Genomic DNA, 17,333 nt, shown 5'->3' on the forward strand with positions numbered 1-17,333 from the left:
TGCACTTAGAAAAGTATAGATAGCTCCAAAATTTTGGATAATGAAGGCAGATAAAGCGTAATAAACGAAACCACAAGGACGTCTGAATTCACAAGCACGAAGATAGGACAAATCCATGTACTACCCATCATTCCCTTGGTGGCTTAATGATTGCAGCGAGAGAGCATCCTCTAGTAATTATTGTAGGGAACTATGGTGGTTGCCAATGAGGATGTTAAGTTAAAGAGTTGCAGAATGTTCAAACATGAATTCATAGCAATTAGCAAAGGCTGTTTGCCCATCCAGATCCCAGTTAACATGAAAATAGATCGTCCCAAATCATGTTTTTTTCTCAGCTAAATTGTTGTATCTAGAGGGCAATATACTTTAGTAAAAAAAACTGTGCTGAACACACTGCATAGTAGAGTCAAACTATAAGGCAAAAGTTACTTTCCTTGAATTCTTGCTTTCAGAGGGTCACACTATTAGTATGAGTATCTTTATGTATTTATTCCATACTGGAGACCCAACACGCTGCTGGGCTAAAAAATACATGAATACTGAAAAAAAAATACTAACAAGCAACATCGACCAATATAATTTAAACATCCCTTTTGCTCAATTCTATTAATCATCCACCAGTTAGGACTGACTGATCCTGGTGATAATGTGGGCAGGCCGCTCGTACCAATGATGAAGCAGAAAAAGGAATGCCTTTGGAATAGAATTGTTACGTTATTCCATTACTGAATTACAGCTGCTTGGCAATACAAGCAATGTAACAAACAGGAAGTCCTCCAGCTACTCACCATCACTCGACGATGCCTGGCTGTCTGTCGCAGATGCCAGGCTCGACTCGTCCTGCATAGAACTGTCCACAGAATGGCCTGTGTCCTCGTCGTCATCAGCCATTGCTTTTGCTTCTGTCATGGGCGGGTCTCCTGCTTTACTGTCTGTGGAGTGCGCACTACTGTCTCGCATCACTGACAGAACCACCACACAGTTCGTAGCCCCTGCATCACCACTGTCACCACTCCCGGGTCCGTCACTCGCACTTGTCACCACACTGTCCACTGAAATGCCTTTGAGACGCGGAGACTTTTGGATGTCACTGTTGTCTGTCTGTACAGCATTCGGAGTGTTGCTTTTGTTGCGCAGGCGAGTCATCTTTCGAGCCACTTTGGCTGCAGACACGTGATTCGGTGCCGCCTCGTCATCATCCTCCCTGCATTGAAGATTTATTCCTTTAGATGACTTTTTCTGTGAGACTAGCTCGATGGCAAGTTTAGCAGGACAATGCAAACAAATTTTGCTTTTTGCACAGTTAATTGTCAGTGGCTGTGCGTTACAAACATTGTAATAGCTAAATCCAAGAATAAAGCAAGAAAATGCCAAAAATTACATGCTGTACCAGCTGTTGCTTTTACCAGCACCAATAGTAGGACTAAATGACATGTACAGGATCATCTACATTTAGGGGAAACTCATTAGTATTCAAGCCTGTACAGCTTCATTTCCTTTACTACACAGGGTAGAGGAAATGTGCCTTACATAATGCCCAATGATGTTGATAAATGAAATAATAGTTTTATGAATTTTATGCTAGACATCAGCTGCCATGATCTCTTGAATACTAATGAGGTGCAGATCTCGAATAACAGCTTCATTGTTGCGAATGTTTTTTTTTTCTCCCCATCTTATGTGTACCAACCTCTTTGGTTACACTGCCTTCTGCATACGTGATGCTTCAATAAGGATATGCACACGTGCAGAACAAAACTTTTAGCTGGTAGGTATTGATGGGGATTTCACATCCCGAAGCTACGCTGTGGCCTGTGCATGTTAATTCTCATAGGCTATGAACATCGAGGAGACAAGAGTTATGATTGCTGCAAATGAGAACCCTGCTGTACAGTGCGGTGTACAGCACAGTGTGAAAACACTGAAGAAACAATCAAGGGGGCTTCAGGAGGGTTACGCAAGTCGATGACATTCAATTCGACCGCGAAACCAATGCAAAAACAAAGGACGAAGGAAATATTTCGCGGCAAGCGGTCGGCAGCGACCGGCGTTGCCGAGGCTTTTCGCAGACGCTGGTCGACAAGTAGAGAACATCATGCGACTCCACAGATGGCTGCGCACAGATCACCGCAACGTTTGATCACGGCGCCGTATCTAGGGACACTATACGCCTACGCTCACCCAAACAGCCCCAGGACGAAAGCGGCAGGACCGTAGCAGGGACCCAGGAACCAGCTGCCAAAGTCCACCGTTCGCGAACAGACCTCCATAGCGGCGCGTGGAAAGGAATGAAACACCGCCACGCAGACAGCACGAGGTGGGCACCCAACCGTTCACGCAGGTCACCGGGCGCGCACTGCGGCTGCTGGCGACCGTGCACGGGCCACGAGCGGCCGTACCGCCAAAAAAAAAAGGGGGGGGGGGGCGGCGCCACCGGGAACGTGGCGACTGAAATGGCCATCACAAAACCGAAGGCCGGAACTGAAGGCCCGCCTCTTCCTCTTTTCTTTTGCTTAAAAAAATGGGAAAGTCGCGCTTCGCGTACCAGCGCCTCGGCTAAAGCGCTCGTACGCGAAGGCGCTTGAAAATAAAGGCTGAAAGGGAGAAAAGGGGGGAAGCAGGCGGGCAGCAATCTCAAAGCGACGCGAGCAATATCGGCCAGCACAAAAGACAGCCTTTCGCCAAACTTCGACATGAGAAACAAGACCAACATGACAGAGAGTGAGAAAGAAGACAACGAAATGTGAAGCAGAAGTCTCACAAAGAGGTGTCGTAAAACCGAAAGCGACCAACACTCGGCCGGCGGCAGCAAGACCCCATCGGCTCGCACGACCACGCGTCTTGCCCTCCGGGCAAGAACAGCCAAAAGGCGCGCACCCTACGCAGAGTGCGACACGCGCGAGCTGCGACTTCAAAAGAGAACCCGCCGCCCGCGTTTGTCGCCAAGTGCCGCCTCGGTTAAAGAGAAGCGGCGGCTTCAGCAGCCGGGGGTCATAAAACCAATGGTTGAACAAAAGGATGCGCGGGGAACCGCGCCGCCAAAATGGACCCTTTGTCGTGTGCCGAGAGTCTTGAAGGCAGTACGGTGTGCACCGGAGATGCACGTGTCTAGCTTGGAGCCACGCGACTGCGACCCGTTTTTTTCCCCGGTCAGGGGCGTGAACTTAAGGCCTTCCTCCCGCTTGCACTGCCCCACCACCTCAGCGTCCTTTCTTTCCTTCTTTCCGACCTGACACAGTGCCCCCGACTGAATGTCTGACGCCTTTATCTTCAACTTCCCCACTGCCCTAAAGAAGCGGGGGCGGGAGGGAGCGGCGATGGCAGACTGATACGTGTCGGCTTTAGAAATGCGACGTTTCCTCTAATTGGGACGAGGAGCCCCAACGCGCGCAATAACCTTGAGCGCCACGCGCGGGAAGCTTGCGACGAGCAACGGAATATTGCAAAAACACGATACCGCCCGCGGAAGGGACACGAGAGAACGGACGCGAACGTGGCCCACGCGGTTCGCGGTTGTTGCATTAATTTATAACACTGTTTTCAAGAGCGCAGGTCCATTCGGTTCACGCCGAGATAGCGAACCAGTTCACGGCAGCTCGGTGTCAGGTGCAGAATCGACCCGGCACATCGCGCACAAAGGCTGCGTTTTATGAAACGAACTGCGCTGCGTGCAGAGGCCGAAATGTCACGCTACTACAGTCACGCTGGGGAAGCGAAGCGCCGAGTGAGGCATCTCCCGACATAGTACGGACAGTCCAAGCCAACTTTCTTGCAATGCCTCATAGCGACCAACATACGGGTAGTTTACTGCGCGTGACATTTACTCGTGCAACTTCTCAGCACACTGCACTGATTTGGGCGAGTCGATTTATTTTGACATTGCTCTTAAAGCAGCCCTGAGGAAGATGTCGAAAAGTATACACACACGTACCCGTCCTAGAGTATGTGTATTTTGTCTGCGCGGTAGACAAAACTGCTCGGCATCTCGGAGGCCGTCGTTTGAGCAAGAGCATACGAGAGCGATGTGCAGCGCAACAAAGGTAAGCACAACGGTGTATCATTCGTTTTTGAAAGCGTTCGAAGCGCACAACTATACTTTCAGGAGCGGCTATAAAGTGGGTACTGATGTATGTTCCAAGCGGAAGACCAAGCATTTCGTCACAGAATCCCAGGAAGCATGTCCAAACTGGTGCTAGGCACATGGTTGCTGCTAAACGGATGCAACTATTGCTATCCGGCTTCAATTTCGCAGTTGGGACATGCCCCCTAACTGTAAGATTACAAACATCACACTGGTTGCAATGCAAGTAATATCCGCCTGATGCAATCCACATGACGCCACAGAATTCCGCTACAAGCTACGTGAGATATCGTGAAGTGTTCCTATTTACTAAAAAAAGCGTTACATTTTCACGACACAAAGTCAGTTGCGCTATGTGAAACGGCTAAACAGTATTGCACATGTCCGCCTCAATGACAAACACGATTGGTTGGTTATTAATGTACTTAGCGCACGGGCCACAAAAGCCAAGCTTCTTAGCAATGGCGTGCCCACGAGCTCTTCTGTTCACTTGAGCCACGCAGTAACCGTAGACGGTTGACCGCAATTTCCCCTTCAAATCGGGGGTCTTCCTGCCGGGAATGTCACTAAACGTTCCATTCATGACAGGAAAAAAACTCACAAAAATTATGGAATAGATAAATAGCATTTACGCACACCGAAGCTTAAAGAGACACTAAAGAGGAAAATTATTTCTTCTGTATCAGTAAATTACCTCTTCCACTATACCGAAAACACACCTCTTAGCGCGACAAGCCGCTTGGTACGCCCCGAAAAGCGCAAAAACGAAATAGTGGTAGCGACGCCTCCTTGAAGTTCCCACACCAGCTCGCCGTGACGCCATGCATTTCGATGGCGTCTTCTAGGGCCTAGTTATTTAGCGGCAAAAAAATTGCATCGTATTCCAAGGAGCCAAACAAAGAACATGGGAAGTTTCGGCAACTTTTACTGAGCAGACGCCGCTTGAATACGGAAAAAGTACTTTAAATCCGTCACGTTACATTGACGCACCGGCGTCTTGGTTCCGGCGAATTAAAAAACAACCTTTGACCTTCATTTTAGTTACTAATAATGAGCGTGTTATTTTGAAATTAACGACAACAGAGTAACAGAATAAAAAAAAAAATTTTATCAGTCTAGCGTTTGGCTTTAGCGCCCATTTAGTGTAGGTTGCCAGTTCAAACGAGGCCGCGCACGATACAAGCGGCGAGACAGCTTAAAGCCGATCGATGTCTATGCCCACCGTTAAGCAGAAACTGCAGACGCAGTGCGTCGTCGACGGCCAGTATTGCTGGGTGGTTGGCGCAGACGTTTAGCAGAAACTGCAGACGTGGTATGCAGTCGCGGACAGATTGCCGTGAGTGGCACCGGACGCAGGCGGCGGAACCAATCCCCGCAGACTCCGCGAGACACGCTCCGCATTACCGAAGGATCTCTTCGAAGGTTAGGGAACGGTCAAAATGAGCAAACCGCCCAGAACTCCGGGACGCGCTCGAGCTTGCTTCTCGCGAGCGCGTGGTTTAATAAACTAGGGAACGCAGATCGAAGGACGCGTTGGCGTCAGGCGCGCACGCAGCTGACGGACGCTGGCTCTTGGCGACCGTGCGCGACCTTAGCGAACTGCCCGCTTAACCTCACATGATTGGTCAGAATGGCGCTTGCGTCGGCAAAAACGTCATTCTGACCAATCACACGAGGCCAGCGAACGCTTAGTCAGACGATGGAAAGTGCGATTTGAATTTGCGGATGGCCTAGCTATCGCATGATCATACGTTACCCGTTCCTGCAGCGCTTCCCCGGTCCTCGCGCAGTGGTTCGCGATACCGCAGAGAAGTCAAAAACACCGTTTGGGATTTTTGGCAACGAAAAGCGAAATACCGTTTCGACAACAACATTAGCAAAGTCTAGGTTATGTCCCTCGCTCGACCAAAACACGCGCAGAAATCCTATCTTACGCCGATGCTCGGCGGCCACGAGTGAACGCGAGCAGCGTTCCGGCGCGTTTGTGAATCCAGCCATATGATCTAGCTTTACAAGATCGCGCCCCAGGTGGCCACTATCATGGAACAATAGAGTAAACGTTTGCTGCATTACTCTATGCCACGGTGATCCTCTACATGCCACTACACTCTACCACTACTCTAGCCATGTGGCACCGCTGCCGTGCCCGCGGCGAAATACGCGCCAGCAGCAGATGGGTGGATTCTTAGTTGTGTGGTGGGTCACTCGGGCATTTATCGACAAATTATCGTGCGCGACTTGTCGGTAAGCATGACGTCAGTGCACCTTCTGACCGAAAACAAGCTGGCATTTATTTCAAGACAGCGACGGTCTAACAGGCGACCTACTGCACGTATCTGATGCATCTTTTGTTTTCAGGTTGCTTTTATTTTTGCATTCTATTAACTTACATACATATGCGAACATGCTGACGGAATACGGTGCTGTACCTACCTCTTTCAGTGTTATTGATGTTAGTGCCCTTCTGCGCTGTCGCCTGCCAGGGATCGCGAGGACAAACGAAGGCCTTCTTCAAGCACGACCAGACCTTAGCTATTAAGATCTATCCAGAGGCGGTGCTGATCTATCAAGAGGCAGCATAGTTTCTCACTATAATACCTAGAAATGAATCTGGCGCCAACGTCTATGGGAAGTACTATAGAGTTTGAAACTCTATGGGAAGTACCCACGGAGGAAGGAAACTAAGGAGAGGCCCTGGCGTCACTCTTTGTGAAGCAAAAGTGAAGCCGGAAGTTGGCGTTGCTCATGGCGATGCTCCGCCTTTTGGGCCACCCTCCTCTCTTGTTTACATCTTTCGCGAAACCACGCCGCGCTGCACGTGGTTTCGCGCGCGGAGCGCTCGCGCTCGCGCAACATCCGGCAGAGCACGGTGCAGGTAACACAGCGCAACAAGACACGGTGACTAACGCAAACCCGCCCACACAGCGCCTTTGCACGGCACGAAACCTACCAGAGCAACAAGTGTGAGCACTCAAAACCATAACAACGCCGCCATTGTGGCCCAAAAGGCGTGGCCATACAACAACAACAACAAAAAAAAAAAAAAAGCAGCAAAAGAATGAGAACCTACTACGTTATTTCCGCCACACTTTTCTCCTAGCGCGCGGAGGGGGTAGGGCCTCTCCTTAGTTTCCTTCCTCCGTGGAAGTACCTCAGGGGCGCTATGCCGTCACGGCATGCGTCTCTGCAAGCTTGTGGTGCGAGGCTTCGTCTAAAGCGTGGATATGGCTACACAAATGACGCGTTCTTAAATAAAATCTTCATAAAATATTTTCATTCAACCATATTACATCTTCCAATGAAGTTTACTCGCCTACAATGCATAACCAAGTGAAGCAAGCGCAAAGGACAAATTGTTCCAAAGCGAGCGCGAATTTTGTTGTGTTCTCCAACTTTAGCGGCCCGCTGATACTTTGTTTCATATAATTGTACATGCTATAACAAGTTTTCGCAATGAAAACATGTTTTTGTGTAATAATAAAGCTAAAAACAGCTTTTTATGTGCAGCTTTAGTAGAGAGTGAATCATTGTGGCAAGACAGAACGGTGCTTGCAAGGCAGGCATTCCTGGCTACACAAATAACGCGTTCTTAAAATCTTCATACAAAGTTTTCATTCAACCATATTACATCTTCCACTGAAGTTTACTCGCCTACAATGCATAACCAAGCGAAGAAAAGCAAGAACAAAGGCCAAATTGCTCCAACAATGAAAAATAAAAGCCCCTTTCTTAATGAAAGATGGTTGAATGCAAAGCTTTCCTCTAATGCAAACTGAATCAAAGTCCAAGGCCAACGACCATGCAATGAACACAAGAAACACTGAGCAACCCGATGCTATACATATGTGATTTGATTGCTTGTTTAGGATTGTATTTTTTTTAAAGTTGAAGTTCAATGAAGACACATTTCGTTAGTTTGCATAATATTTATTTTAGATAATGTAGCTGTTGATCACACACTTGCACTTTCACGGACAGCTCTACACTTGCACAGTATTGTCTTGTGATCGCTGTGGTAGACGGTCAAAAGCTCTGCCATTGTAACGTGACACAGTCTGCTTGCAAACGTGAGAACAATGCAGGAACAGTGTTGCGTCGTGGATCTCAAGTGTCTTCAGTTTCAACGAGTAGCGATCTAACATGAAGCTCTCGATCCATTTGCCATGCTCTTTCGCCACATCAATGTTAAAGTCGCCGCACACGAGGATCAGTGTGCTATGTGGCTTTAAGGTATTCATCATTTCTGCCAGGAACGTTTCCGCATCACAACGAGACGTGTTCGGTCTGATGTGCACAAGCGCCTCCCACATGGCTTCTGCATGCCGTTGCCAATACACAAGATCGGCCTTACAGGCATATTCGCACTCGTGCTTACATTTGCATACGGCATGGTGACGGCCGGGAATGCACTTTGTGACGCATGTAATGCAATGCAGATGTATACAGTTTGCCTGGGTAGCGTGGTGTTCAACCATTTTTCTTTAAGAAAGGGGCTCCTTTTTTTTTTTTTCCATATGCTAAGACGAGCCCATGTTCACACGCACGAATAAGCAGAGACGCTCATTTAATCGCAACAGGGGTGGTGTCATGTCTAGCAGAGGCAACTTGCGCTTCCAGTGGACTTTGTGTGCATGCACTACTCTTGCTGCACTCGTCGCTTTGCATCATCATCAGGCACTGACTGGCTGGCCAGTCGACGCTGGCAACGTACTGCGAATGTAAACTGTAGTGTTCTATGCAGACGTGCAAGCAAGTTGGTTTTCCTGCAGTGCGGTTTTGGTGCTCAAGGACAAATCAGCGAGACAAAGATTTGCTTTAAAATGCAGTTTTTTGCTCTCTTGCCCTTTTTTACAGTGGTCAGTGTATCAGATGACAGCAAATGAATACTGGTGATGAGGTATCATGCTAAGTAAAACAGGTCAGTGAAGTTCCTGCTGCTTAAAGGGCCCCTGATCAGGTTTCGCCATTTTGAGCTGACAAGCGCAGAGCATACGTTGCGTGATAACAATCATGTCTGCAAATTATTACATCGCTATGTGCCGGGGAAAGATCCGAAATTTCAAACCAAATGCCGTTTTTCCTTCTCACAGCCGCCACGCTTCAAGCCGGAGGATGACGTACTCGTGTCCACAGTGCAACGTTGCTTGTGGCGACAAGCAACTTCTAGAATTATTCAAGGCACCATTTGTTATTTGTGTGATCTGTTGCTTGAATTGCCGAATTAAAGTTTAGAGAGCGGTGACGTGTGCAGGTACCGAAACTATGCCATTTTTTATCGTGTTCCAGAGCGTGATCATGCTCTGCGATCTGCTTGTTCTGCCTCAGTATTCTTGTAGCACTGAATTATACTTATAGTCATGCGTCCTTATGCACAGCGCACAAACGCGTGCACTGCATAAAAGAACAGCTCGTGCCCAACGCTGCCATCGAAAGTGCGCATTGGCGAAAAAAGAATGTGATGGCGAGGCCCGTGGCATATGTGTCACGCGATCCTCGAGGTCCACATGGGAGGAAGCAGGGAAAGAATTTCGCTTGCGGAAGCTAGCCGAGGCGAGTGGAGAGAGAGTCTCGCTATGCAGTGGAGCCCACCTGCTGAAATCATGGGTTTGTGGCACTAAAATATTTCTATCTAGACTATTAATGAGCCGACTTGAAAAATGTTTGCGGCAGAAAGCTCCCTTGAGGACACGTAACAACTTCCAGCATATAACCAAAATTTGCTATGGGGCCTGGTGAAGGGCCCTTTAAAGTTATGCTGGCAGGAGGTTACATATGCGAACTACGGTTGGAAAATTTTGGTTAGCACTTGCAAATTATGTTAGTCATTCATATCCGTGCCAGTGTTTGTATGCTTGCCTTCTGTAACATGCTATGTTTTGCTGCTTTGTCAACTAACAGAAGTCTTCTATTCACATTATTATTATTATTATTATTATTATTATTATTATTGATAACTTTGATATATAGCTATCAGTTCAAGAGACTCAATCTGACGATCTGTGGGTTTTAATGGTCCAAGGGCCTCTTTGGCCAAAGTGCACCATTGAAAGCCTCCATCCACACCCTTGTAAATGAGGACAGTCTTGACACTTTTGCAGCACTTAATGCCACTGTGCAATTTACAATGCCCTTACTTCAGCTCATATATAATCGCAAACAATTTCTCTTGGAAATGAGGCGAAGGCTACAGAAACAAAGCACACCTGTGGCACTGCTGCTGGAGGTAGACATATAGATTCACTCATGTTTTCTTGCGAGGAAAAGAAAGAACATTATTTTATTTTTTAGAGCATGTAATTTGAAGTGAGACGAAAAATTCACCAGTAGGGTACTCATATTTTATTGTATTTCTCAGTTGGCGGTGAAGTTTTCACACATGCAAGACCATCTCACGTTTTGCACAATTCTCAAAGCAAAAAGGCACGTGCCCTCATCTTCTGGTGAGTTTTGGTCTCCTGCTGTCTGGCCTGTCCACTCTCCTGACAGACTGATGACAACTTCAGCAACAAATAGATGTCGAAGCACACCAAAAAGTGTGTTGCAACGTATACATGAAAACCAGAAAAACCTATTACAAAATCGCAACTGTCCCTGTGTACACATGAGTGAACGAGCAGACTTATGCTGTGCCAGCTCTACCAACACAGAGGTCATACGGCTGTTTCGGGGCTCTGACGCAGGCTGCGTTACTTTCTGTTTGTAGCTTGATACATGTTAGATGGCTATAAATATCAGCTTCAGAAATTCACCCCAAGTTAACCGCATCTGCCTTCACTAAAGTAAAAAAGGTCGGAGAAACCGAAACCGGTGCCAGGACTACTTCGCATATGAACAGATGTGCAAAAGCTCCACCCTCATAGCTTTAGCTTCATAGCCAAGAAAAGTTGTCCACAAGTATAGCTGGCTTCAAGCTGAGTAGCACGTCGATGCCCACAAGATAAAAAGCACTGCTATCAGGATAGCAGGGCTGCACCAATAAAATAAAGACATTTCCGGATGTCTGGGTTGGGATAATGTAATGATTCGATTCCGGTGTTATTCCTGTTCATGATATGTCAACAATCCAAGTAGCGCTTCACACACATTATCAAGATTGGCCTATAGTGAGCAACGGATAAGAAAAGAATAAAATCTGAGAAATTTTTACATTATACTGGACCTGCTAAATTCATCTTGACGTTTTGGAAATCCATATTGAAGCACACATGAAAAGCGATCGGCAAACAAACTGTGTTTTGAGGAGAAAAAAAATGATACAGGCCTCATGTCAGCAGCACATGTACTGGCTAGAAATTATTTTGGATTCTTCAGTTTGTTTGGGAGACTTTTTGATCTTCACTACCGTGAGTACAGGTTGTTTTGTCTTGACAGGACTGACTTTTCGGCAAGATCCAAGTCCCTGTATACTCCCATACTGTTGTCAATTGGATGCGTCACTGTTTGTGCATTGCAAGTTCCATTGGTTTCATGCCTTGCGCACTGTAGAAAGGCTCTTGCAGGATCAATGTGGCTGCAAGCGCTGCCTCCAGCTCATCTTCTTATGCTTTGGCAACAATCCTAAAGTAAAAGAATGACTATCACTTGATGGCTATCTTCCATTTCGTAAGCCACGTCGCTGGCAGTGCTGCTGCTGGTAGTGGTTCAAGACCCATTTGTGTGTTGAGTAAGTCCCACAGTTTTATTGAAGATTACATCAGTTCAGTTTCTTGCAATGTTTCAAGGCACAAGAGCAATAGGCTGGTCATTTTCTTTTGAGATCGCCTATACGTCATAATTGTTTATGCTCTGCCTCCTCTCAATAACTGATTTGATTTTAGACTTGCATGCAACCATTCTATTTTTTGTGTTTATACAAAGGATCCATCCTTCGTATATTTTGCTGGCTGAAGTCGGTAGTTCGATTTTTTCAGGCAAAGAAGCAAGGCCTCTCCAGAAGCACTCATCAGGTGAGTAAGCGTTGTTGCTTTACGAGTGCCTTGTCAAAACCATTCAGGATGAGGCTTACCGTATCTCTGATGAGTTCTCAGTCTACTTGCAGCTGGAGGCTGTCGGTGGGCAGATGAGGGCAGTTGGTTGAGTTGGTTCCACTCTTCCTGGTGAGTCAATGCATGGGCTTGTCAGTCAGTCCTGGGGGCTGTTCAGTTGCTGGTTAGTACGATTCTGGGGTATTATAGTGCCATTTTATGGAGGCCATCAAATGAGCACACAGGAAGAGCTTTTGCTGAACAAACATGGCAGTTCAGAGAAATAATAAAGACATGACACCGGACAAGTAAGGAAGCTTGAACAAACCTTGTTTTCTTTACATCTTTCAAATTCAAAAGGTGGTGCTCGTTAAGCTACTGTGTAAGGGTAACCTTGCATAGTAGCTGTATCATACAGCAGAAGCAATTTCTAAAGCACACAGGTCTACATCAACACCTAGGACATGTCACACTATAGTCATGTTATGACCATGCACATGCAGGACAGAGGTTTGTGCAGAAAAGGTGCTTGCATTACAATGACATGACCAAGGTGCTTTCCCCCCCCCCTCTTTTTTTATGAGCAGGAGAGACCTCAACACAGAATGTGAGAGATACAACATTCCTCCTTTTCGATGAGCGCTACAGACTGAAACACCTGTCTTCAGCTGCAGAGATAGCTTCCTGCTGTATTTCCTTGCGCTTTCTCATCAATAGTGCCCAGGTGCCAAAGGCTGAGTGTGCCAAGCTCCTTGAGGTGAGATGAACTATTGTCTTGCACCCTAATCACTTCTTTGCAGTTTTTACCCTAGATGAGAGCAACACTAGGCAGCTGCAACAAGAAGCTACACACCTTTGCAGCACCATACCCGTGAGTGCCGCCATATTTACTCACATGACAGCACCTACCATTAAGCACCTTTTGATTGGCATTTACATTTGCCATGGTGGCCACAGACACAGCTCAGACAGCCACTGTTTCGGCCACTACAGTAAGTGCTGAGCGGGTAGACAACGGAAGACTTTGGCCAAAGATGCAGAGGCAGTGTAAGTGTATGTTAGGATTATCCATTCTGTCTGTGCTGTAATCTTAATAGTGTGCAGGCTTACTGGCTGAAGTCAACAAATGTAACACACCTTGATGTTTTACCCTTTATATTCTAGTCTTTGTAGCAAATTTGTAGGCCTGTTGCAGCCGTGCGCTTGTTGTTGTCAAATGTATGTGCAACAACTTCGTTCGGGAATAGTCGCGTACCCACACGCAAAAAATGCCTATTTTCGACCTGCTCCGACACCGGTGACAAGTCCCGACCACATAATTCTTGTCACCAACACCAACACTGATCAGATGTCTTGAATATGGTTTTCCAATTACGTACAGTGCAGATTAATATGTATTCTCGTGCACATGGGCAAAAATGTCTAAAGTGGCTGATCGCCCGCTTGCTTACTGTTTGATCTTCAGCACAGGAAGAAAACTCAGTGCTCGCACATTACATTACATTCCTGACTTGGCTACTATGGAAAGTAAGTTTTCTGAGTATGTCTCATGCTTGCATAGAGAAGGCGAAATACTAACTTACTATATGCCTATCGAAGTTCAACATTTCGTGATATTTTGTGCCAGTGGTGACGGTAACGCTGTGTTGCTGCAGATAATGCCATCCTGGCAGCAATCGTTTGCCGGTCATGGCCTGCAGTTGGCTATCTATTGCTGGCAGTAGAGCATGTTGTGCTTGCCTTGCAGAAAGTTGCGCATTATGAACAGTTTTAAGCATGGCAGTTCCCTGTGCAGCTAAGGCAGACGAAACTTGCACACAGTGTTATCTCACACATTCAAGTCTCTGTAACAGTTCTTGCAGTTCATGATGGGGCACATTTCCCCTCTGCTCTCCCACATTTTGAATTGTACTAAGTGATTCCCAGCCTATTATTGCCTGATGCCTGCTACACTTGCTCTCCATTCAGAAGGCGTTAAATGACGGCGTTAAATGGGGCTTGTGGCAGCCCATGGCACGTGGTATGCAGGCTTGCTCATTGTCAAAGGTGCACAGCTGCTGTCTGAATACTACTGTTGCAAGTAGGATGACAAGAAGCACGTTAACGAAGCACTAACAATAAATAAGTATAGCTCAGTGGAACTTGCCACAAGCCTATTCTTCAGGGAATGCTGAATAGCAAAGGTGCCTACACGTAACTTTGCTAGCATATATATCTACAGCGTGGAGCGAGGAAACAGTATCAAGGAGTTATACTCAAGAAAAATTTAATAAAATCTGGATTTTCTTTTATATGCTTGACTACAATACACAGATCACATATGAGGCTTTCAGTATCATTGGTAGCTGGTTCCAATTCCTCACTGTTGTTGTAGAGATCATATCCTGTTGTGTAGTATTTCTTGAAAATGGCCTGCTCTTGGAAAAAGTGACAGTTAGGACATGTTAGATTACTTAATAATCCGTTACTTAAAGGGGCCCTGAACCACCCCTCGGGCTTGGTTAAATAATATAGTCCACAGGTAGCGTACGCTGCTGTGAATATCATAGCCAAGTTTTGCTGTCGTACGCACTGCATGGAGCTCCCGAGCAGATCACAAACTCACCTTACTCTCAAATGCTCTTTTGAACAGACCCTGGACCCGGTACTTCACAATAAAGCGGATTCCCATATGCGGCTGCTATAGATAGCTGCAGTCTGCTATGTAGCATTGATACCGCAGCCACTGCAGGGTGCTGCCCCAAGTTTACTGGCTAAGCACACTACAGCTCGCTGAGGACCGCTGAGGACCACGTAACCACGTTTGGCTTACGTTTAGAGCGTCATAGGCACCGAAATGGAGGTCATGGTATCTACGCTAAAATCCAAAATGAAATTTGAGCTGCATGCCATGGTAACATTTACGCATGCCATGGTAACATTTACAAGGCAGAGCATGGGGGCGCGGCCCACTCCGCCATAGTCTTCACAGTGCAAGGCAGTGAAGAAGGAACGAGAGCACAGCGGAGGCCGTGTTTGATTGCCAATAACTCGGCTTTTGCTCAACATATTGAAATATCTTTTGCAGCAATATATTTCTGAAATAACCTAGTATTTTCACTTCAAATGCCTTTCTCCACTTCAATAAGAAGTGGCTCAGGGCCCATTTAGCTTGACTTAATGTTTTCCTTTAATGCCCGTTTAATGCCTTTCATTTTTAGACAAATTTAACAAAGAAATGAGTTTTACTATGTGTTTTGAAACCTAGCAGTAGGCAAAAAATTGTAGAGCAGCAGAAATACAAGTTATTGAAAGAAGTGTTAGGGTTGTACATGTGTACAGTCTACAGATCACAGAGCTGGTCATGATTTTGCCACTGGGAAGACATTTCATCGTGTGACGTGTTAACGTATAGCTAAGAGAAAACGTGAAATTCCTAATCATCTGAATTACAGTGGTGCATAGACAAAGCTTTCCTAACAGCTCAGTAAAATTTCCAGAGTTATTCCAACAATGCACTATGCCACAGGAGTGTGTGAATAGTAATTTCAGAGACCAAATCATATACAAATCAAACAGTCACAAAAAAAGTGAATAGAATAGAATCCAATAAAATATCCAATAGGGGATATACAAAATGCAATGTGATCTGGCAACACTGGCTGTATCTCTGCCATCTTCTCAAAGGTGTAGTTGCAAAGTGCGTGTGGGTTGTTCGGCTCAGCCATCATTGCCCTGTCAACAATCACCTTCATTGTCCAGTAATTAATGACCAGTGAACTCCATGGTGGCCCGATGAATCAACAAAGCGACGCCTGCTGGTTTTTTCACCCTTGAATATCCATCCTGACGGTGTTCTCATGAGGTGTACTACTTTAAACCAAACTTTAGCTGAGCCTATTTTCCCTAGTTAAGTACCTACACAATTGCTGACACACCCCTGAATTTTCGACTGAAGCCTTTAAAACAACCTTGCAATGCATGACTATTGCCCAGATTTGTTGCGCATGCAAGAATATGCGTCTCATGTAAAAATTATAGCTCCAGTACTAGCGCTGTTCTTCGAAGCTGATAAAGCTTCACGCAAGGTTGCTCAGTTTCCGTTGGATTCTTACTCAGTGGGAAAATTACGCAAGTCAGTTTGCATGTAAATACCCCGTGAAAGCAGAGGACAAATGTTATTTGTTAGGGGTCAGGAGTTGCAGCTCATTCACACTGGTCACTTGAGGAGGTCGTGTGACTATTTGCAACTTGCGACCGAAATGTGACTGAAGGTGACCGATGCTCACACTGGCAAGTGCGACCGGCCAGTTGGCATCTGCTCACAATTGACCTGGTAAAATAAGTATCAGCGTATTAAAATAAGCGGTAAAATGAGTATCATCTGATTGGTTCAACAGTTTTGCGTATGGTCGTGCAAACATTGTCAGTCACCAGTGTAAATTAGCCTTTAATTTTTTCCACGTGCTCTTTTCTGCTATTCGCCACTGCAAGTATCAAGTTTTCGCACAATTGGGCATTGCACATGTTCTCCCTCACTCTCATTCTGTGCACTGCTTTTGAGCTTCAGGTGTTCACAAGTTGAAGACTTCGCTGCTTACACGTACACCACGTTTAAAACACAGCAAATAACATGAGCAACCCAGCAAATGCGCTGCTAAGGGTATCCCACGTAACTTGAGCCAAACATTAAAATATGCAAGTAAAGTCAAATTTCGATATAATGAATCACGCGAGACTGCCAAAAATCGTTTGTTATATTGAAATATTGTTGTAATGAAAAACTTGCAGTTATAAGCCAGTGGACAAACCTAGGGATGAAAATGACGTACCTTGGCAGTAGACGCCAAGGTACGTTAAAGCTGCTTTATTTGAAGAAATCAGTCATTTTCTTCTGGCATGTGTAGCATGCATGACCGATTAGGAATGTGCCTACATCTTCCACTTTGTCAAGTACCTCATTGGGTACGTCATTGCACGGAACGATGAAAGTGCAGACTTTGTTCATGCGCACTAAAACATCAATGTTCGACAAGATCTCATCTTCTGTGTTCGGTGACCTACAGTTGTCTTCCTTCGGGTCATCATCATCACTGGAAACATTTCGAACGCAGTTAACAATCTCTTCGGTTGTCAGGTCCGCCGCCGTTAGTGCTGCGCTGTCGCTCTCCGCGTAGTCATCAAAGGAAGAGACAGCGGGCAGCAGTTCCGCAACCTCGGTCCACAGGTCTCCTGGGTTGTTGTTGGTCACCTCCAGGTCATCTTCAAGCTGCACAGGCTCTCTGACATGCACTGCTTTTCGCCAGCAG

The 17,333-nt window shown here is 46.2% G+C and overlaps 1 protein-coding gene across 7 annotated transcripts in view; it reads right to left on the reverse strand.

The window, feature by feature from the left end:
• Positions 1 to 17,333, reverse strand: part of Set2 (SET domain containing 2) — a 118,853-nt gene that overhangs the window by 82,987 nt on the left and 18,533 nt on the right. For 3 of the 7 annotated variants that reach the window (XM_075680699.1, XM_075680697.1, XM_075680700.1), the window contains one exon: positions 789 to 1,204. In XM_075680699.1, coding sequence (XP_075536814.1) covers positions 789 to 1,204 — 416 coding nt within the window. Of the gene's footprint in view, positions 1 to 788; positions 1,205 to 2,181; positions 2,343 to 5,303; positions 5,518 to 12,086; positions 12,216 to 17,333 lie in introns of those variants that run through there. The other 4 variants (XM_075680703.1, XM_075680701.1, XM_075680704.1 and 1 more) reach the window with 3 other exon arrangements.

The sequence above is a fragment of the Dermacentor variabilis genome, chromosome 2 (assembly GCF_050947875.1).
Source record: "Dermacentor variabilis isolate Ectoservices chromosome 2, ASM5094787v1, whole genome shotgun sequence".
In the NCBI taxonomy this organism is placed as follows: domain Eukaryota; kingdom Metazoa; phylum Arthropoda; class Arachnida; order Ixodida; family Ixodidae; genus Dermacentor; species Dermacentor variabilis.